Below are 6,593 nucleotides of genomic sequence, written 5' to 3' on the forward strand. Positions count from 1 at the left end.
ACAATATCAAGTAAAAAAAAAAAATTGAAATCAAAGGTACTATAAGTATAAGCAACAATACCACCGAAACCATGCCCCCACTAGTCACTATTATCACTAAAATAAGAATTGTACCTTACAAAGTGGGCAAAACTATCTGGTAACCCAAAGATCAGAAACAAGACAATAATAATAATTGATAGAAATTAATGTGAAGAAAATTGTACCAAGAGAAATCAAAATTTGGGAAGTGATCCTAATACTATGTAGACTATAGAATATATAGACCCCAACATTTGTACTATATAACGTAAGGCATGAGATCTCAATGTTCATGGATGGGACTTTGCTTCATCAAAGAGTTCATTTAACCAAGCCAGAAAAATATTCACCAAAATATTTCTCAAAAAAGAAAGAAAGAAAATGGTATCAAATTGTATAAAATATTAAAATATTGAGTATTATCATTTATAAATTATATAAGTTTGACAGTGTACTAAAAAGTATTTGTTGTCTAGCCACATGCCTTTACTTTTTTTTTTTCATATTGATTTTTTCATTAGTTTGTTTGAGAATAGATCTTTGTATATGGAAATTCCAAGAATAGCCTTACATAGGTGGAACCAAAATATGTTTCATCCTTTTTCCTTCCAAATTCAAACACCTCCAAGCCTATGTTGGTGTGGTCCAAAATATAATGATAATAAAGATCATGAAAAGAAGCTGCATAGACTATAAGATTGTGAAAGATAGCTGCTAGCCATCTTGATTCAATAGATTATTCCTCTGTTACCTTCAATATGCAAGGTTTTATTGGGTGCAAAACAAGGCATAATTCAAACGGTTCAAATTCAGTCATTTGAAGAAAGATTCATGTCACTAATTGCTGCGTTCGTTTGATGGGACACAGACACTAATACATAGACACGGTGGTACACGTTCATCATTTGTTTACTGAGACATAGATTTTTGAAGGACACAGTGACACACAAACATACATAAAATACATGTATTTGGTGTCTTTCAAAAAAGATGAGACACAAATATTTACTCTTTTATCATTAGTAATTTACTCTTGTTCTTATTCCATTGGTGATAATATAGGGGTAAAATTGATATTTAGTTTATACTGGTGTGTCTTGTCTAATATCACCAAACACAATAAAAAATTTGTGTATCTTTGTGTATATGTCTCTTTGTGTATTTGTGTCTCTATCCATATATTTGAAAGACAATAAACAAACGCAGCTAAGGTAGCGTTTATTTTGAAATACTGAGATATGGATATTAAGAGACTGAAATTCAGTATCATGTTTGGTAATTCAGAGATCGATACTAAAATTTTAATCGCTGTCTCCAAAATTTCAGTATTTTAATACTTCTAAAAAGTGGAGACACAGGAACTGAAATTTTTTGAGACCGAAATTGAAACTTTAATAACATTTTATATAAAAAATACCCTAATTTCAATTAATTAATTCTAACTTTATTTTTTGTGCAAATTAAATTAGAGTTTCATTCTTATTTTAGTCCCTGTCTCTCACTTTACACCAAATACAATACTAAAATTTATTTTAGTTTCTGTCTCTCAGTTTCAATCTCTCCATCTCTGTCTTTTTTTCTGAACATTACCTAATAATCACAACGTTCTGTTTGTATAAGTTATATGCAACTTAATTATTGTGATCTTACAATTATATGTGATGAACAATAATGGTGGTGGGCTTCAATGCTATGTGAAAAGATTTACATGATATCCGTTTGAAAAGTGCTTCAAATGACCCAAAAAAAAAAAAATTAGAGTAACGAACTGATGTTGACTTTGGTTTAAGTTTGACACAATATTAGAATGGTGATATTATAGGTATAAGTGTTTTTATAATTAATTAAGTTGGTATAAGTTTAACAAAAAACACATGCGCATACATTATTGTTTCTCTTTTTCTACTCTTTTTCAGCACAAATTTTTATTCATAATATAAAAATTTTTACACATAGCACATAAATGGAAAATAATAAAAGAATAATTCTAAACTTATATTAACCGAAAAAAAATTGATTCACTTGAACAAAATTTAATCAAGTAATCAACAGTGTTAGATATGATTATAAGCTTGTAATAATAATTGAAAAAGACTTACACTGACCTCTAACTTTAAGTAAATATCAAATTTGACCAGTTGAGGTTACAAAGCTTTGGTTGATATTTTGACAAAATGAAATATATTTTTAAAATGAATTTTGTTCTGATATAAAATTATCCTGATGTATTTTCTACATGTTAATATTCTTGTTTGTTTCTTATATTTCTTCTAATTGACTATCGAGTCATGTGGTTTTTTATATTTTCTTGGTAATTTATGAGTTGCACATGTGCTGCTATGAATTATTGCTTGGTAATCAACCATTTTATAAACTATTGAAACTATTTTTACAAAAGAAAAAAAAAAGGTTCTCCAATATGAACAGCTATACAATGTAGCAATGCCACACAAGATGTAACACAAAAGACATTGTTACATTTTGCAGATAATGCTAAAATGGTTCACATAAATACCACAAACCAAGAATATGACCTTATATTCACCTATGACTATGAATGTTTCTTTTCATTGCAGGGATCCTGATTCTTCATCACTTGAGCTTGAGCAGAAGCGTATGTGTTTATTCACCGAGCAACCTCCAACTCTTGTGTCGCTGAAATACGCAGTGATCGCCTTCAGTTTTCCATTTAAGTGAACTTTCTCCACCTAGAATCATTGATATAACTCGAGTCTTAAGTCAACTTAAACATCATATAACCTGCATAAACTCTAGTTGATGATATTGATAGACAAAGACTTACCACATCATACAACATAATAATGATTCATGAGAATACATGTGCTACTTTTGATATTATGTTACAACCCCTTAAGCATCATGTTAATCTTTTTTTGTTTTTTCAATAGGCAAAAAGTTGAAATTTACCTCCAGTGACCATGGTGGATTGGCAGATAGAGATAACTCTGCCAATTGATTGAAATCTACATTTCTTGGAAGGAACATTACAACTTTGGAAGCAATCTCCTTCGCAAGATTGAACAGAGTAAATCTGCACAGAAGCGCATCGAGTCAAATAGGAAAGCGAAAAAAGTTACACAACAAACTAGAAGATAAGTTTAAGAGGTATATAAAGAAACATGACAAGCATCTACACACCCATCATGCGGTTTAAGCATTGTCTTCATGTCATAAGTCGCAACCTTTAAATAATCAGGTCCTCCCCAAGGTGGAGACAAGAAAACCATATCGGCCTGCAAGACAATATTGTCGTCAGCTACCAAACCTTTTGCAGACTTTTTTTAATTCAGCTACAAGTAAAAGCTAGTAAGGATAAAGAGGTAGAAAGCGATAAAAACTAATCCATTATGCGGTGAAAAACAAGAAAATGAAAGCATATAACATGGAAAGTTTAGCACCTTTAACTTAGGTGCCAAGACAAAGAAGTCACCGATTATGAAGTTAATTTGATCATCCACCCCATAAATGGCAGCATTGTGCCTAGCATAATCAATCTTCAGCGGATCAATATCAATCGCTATCACATGATTGCAACTGAAATATCAAATAATTCAATGGTAAGTACAGATTTGAATAACCACTTTCAAAAAACTGTCCGAGGAAGACCCAAGTATTGGAACAAATTATGATTTTTCTTCCTTAAAAAACTACAAGTCTTATATGAGATGGGTGATACAAATAATATGTTTAGGAAATATTATTAATGGACATCACAAAATTAAAAGTCTTTTTATTTGGTGGTGGGTGTGTGTGCCTATCAACTAGGGATTATTTAGTACTAACCTCTTCACAAATTGGATAGCATTCCCACCAACGCCAACAAAACAGTCAATTATAATGCCACTAGCACAACGCTCTGCTTGATGTCGAGCAATAGGCTCCGGAGTGACAGAAAACCATCCTTCCTCATCCATTTTTACACCATCATCAAATCTAGAGAACAAAATATATCTCTGCCACCAATATTTGCCAATTGCAGCAGGATACTCTTCAGGCATTTCTTGAAATTGAACTGCAAAATACAAAAATGGTTTATTACAAAGTACCGGCTGTCAGCTATCGGCAGCACAATGCAGCTGCTTAAGAAAATCTATGTTAATGACTGTCTCACAAGTCATAAGACAATGAAAAATCAATTTATACCAATGTAAGCACCTATATAGTACTCTAGAATTTTATACTACAATAAAGCAAAAAAAATAATCTAGGCATCTATTGATTTTATTATTGTATTTGACTCCTAGTAGAACCGAACCATACTGTCATTAAATTGGAGCCAATTAGTCAAGACGTTCAGTAGAACAGCAAGCAGATTGCAGAACCCAGATAAATGGCAGAAGCAGTTAGCAATAACTGAAGTTTTTCGTAACAAACCTTCAGTTTCACTATAGGATTTTCTTCTCTGCCTATGTCTCCTTTTCACTTTATTGCCCTCTTTTGACGTGGATGGATCAAACTCAGTATATTCAGGTGTATCAATAACCATGTTTTCTAAGTGTTTATAATTAACCTCTGATGCTGCCTGTATGTTTCCTTCATTGGAACTGTGAAGAATTTCAATTGTCAGGAAAGCAAATAAATATAAAGAAAGGTCATTGAGACAAGAATTTTCACAATATGCCTTTGCTAATTGTTCACAAACAAGAATTTATTTCATTTACACTAACTTAAAATTGAAGAACTGTTACCTAATTGTGTGCTCCATGGCATTTGATACTGAGGAGCATGAAACTCTACCGTTGCAACTACTTCTCTCAAGATACTCATCAGAATGATCCACCAATTGGTCCTCGCTATGTGTAGTGAGATCGGAAACCAACTTCCCACCAACTTCGATACTAGTTGAATACTCATCATGTTGTTTTCCTTCTGACTCCTCTGCAATCAAGGTTTCATGGGGTGCTTTAGTGTTATTTTGTGTTTTGCACTCCTCTGCTTCCTTTAAAGCCCCGCCATCGACTAATTCAATAGACTCAACAATTGCTAGATGCTCCATCCCTTGGGGTGGGTCCCATGTAGAAGTCTGTGTTGTGGTATTATAGAAGTATTTTCTCATGTAGAAAGTATCCCAAAACACCATCCAATCTCCGAGTTCGCCAAGATAATTTGACATGTTGATTTGGCCACATCCAGTCCCTTCTATACTCATGGTAACCAATTCTGATTCATTAGTTGGTGGATGCCAAGTGCCAGCATCATCATCATTGCAAATGGTCTCACTCTCGGTCGTCTCTTTGCTAACAATTGGTGAAATTTCTAAACATTCAACATCAATTAAGCTTTCATTGTGTTTTATCCCACAATAATTGGCGCTAGGACTTGTCAAGTGGCTTCCAGCAGAGACTCCGGTGGCCAAAGCTGGTGGAATTTTTAAATCAACACATGTATTGTTGATTAGAGAGTCACTATCTGGGGTTTCATTAGTTGCTGCCTCAATTATATCTTCATCATGTTTCTCTGCAGTGCAGCATGCTGAATTATCTCCTTCAACAGAGGCACATCGAGTCATATCAATCTCCACTACACTGCAGTAAGATGATTCACTTTGGCCCAGCATCGATATACAAGATACAGAACTGCTTGCCTTATCATGAAATTCAGCAGCAGATACAACCTCCTCTGCAGTATGACAAGTACGCCGAAGCTTTGAACGTGAACCCTTCTTTTTACCTTTCCCTGGTCCACTTTTCTATGACAAAACAAAAAACAAAATTAGTACCACATTTTGGAATTGATAATCTAAGAATATGAATAGAGCAGAAAATGAATGATAGCAGAGAATAAGTGATGATGCTCAAGTTGAAAACAAAAAAAAAAGATTTGCCACAAGAAAAAACAAAACAAGGTTATGTCCTTTATAGGAATCATGCAGATTGGTACTGCATCAAAAACACAATTCACTATGAAGACAAATCATTCAGCTATGTAACTTTAAGAATGCAGCTTAATCATCAGTTATAGTTACATTAAGCCTGAGCCAGGGCATTCCCATAATCTAAATACCAATTAACTATATGTGACATTGCATAAGACACGAACCATTTAGGAAAAAAATTTAATCGGATAATATAACTAGTTGCAATCATACCTCTTTGGTTGTGTGAAAGGAAAGAGGGAGACCCAATTCACTCATCTGTTTGTTAAGTTCCAAATCCTCAGGTTCGAGAAGGTCGCTCCAATCTGCAAAATACAAAGGGCAAAACAAAAGATATATAATGATTAAATAAACTCTCCTGGCACTAGAATGCAAATTAATCTACCATGATCAAGGTGTAATCATTTGTTATCTAATAACTCTCATTTTCATTAAAACAAACACGTAGTCTTCAAACTAAGAGACACTGTTTTATTTTCAAAAGAAAGATAAAAGAAAAAAGAATCACTTGCCAGGAACAAGGTTCGAGCTGTCATTTTCATTGTCATTGTCATTGTCATTGCCATTGCCATGAACTTCAGCCGATTTCTAATATCACAATGAAAATATATATATAAATATCAAGATATCAAATATCAACCATGCTAGTTACAGATAAATATTCAGATGACAGTGA

General features: G+C 33.2%; 1 protein-coding gene across 1 annotated transcript in view; it reads right to left on the bottom strand.

Moving 5' to 3' along the window:
* LOC107605667 overlaps positions 2,357–6,593 on the bottom strand; it is a 4,755-nt gene continuing 518 nt past the window's right edge. Inside the window, exons 3-11 of the mRNA XM_021105728.1 lie at positions 6,430–6,505; positions 6,131–6,222; positions 4,731–5,731; positions 4,417–4,586; positions 3,826–4,054; positions 3,441–3,576; positions 3,181–3,275; positions 2,950–3,073; positions 2,357–2,729 (exon numbers count right to left, since the gene is read on the bottom strand). Of these exons, the coding sequence (XP_020961387.1) occupies positions 2,589–2,729; positions 2,950–3,073; positions 3,181–3,275; positions 3,441–3,576; positions 3,826–4,054; positions 4,417–4,586; positions 4,731–5,731; positions 6,131–6,222; positions 6,430–6,505 (2,064 nt within the window). The 3' untranslated portion in view covers positions 2,357–2,588. The remainder of the gene's footprint in view (positions 2,730–2,949; positions 3,074–3,180; positions 3,276–3,440; positions 3,577–3,825; positions 4,055–4,416; positions 4,587–4,730; positions 5,732–6,130; positions 6,223–6,429; positions 6,506–6,593) is intronic.

This window comes from Arachis ipaensis, chromosome B06 (genome assembly GCF_000816755.2).
Source record: "Arachis ipaensis cultivar K30076 chromosome B06, Araip1.1, whole genome shotgun sequence".
NCBI classification, from domain to species: domain Eukaryota; kingdom Viridiplantae; phylum Streptophyta; class Magnoliopsida; order Fabales; family Fabaceae; genus Arachis; species Arachis ipaensis.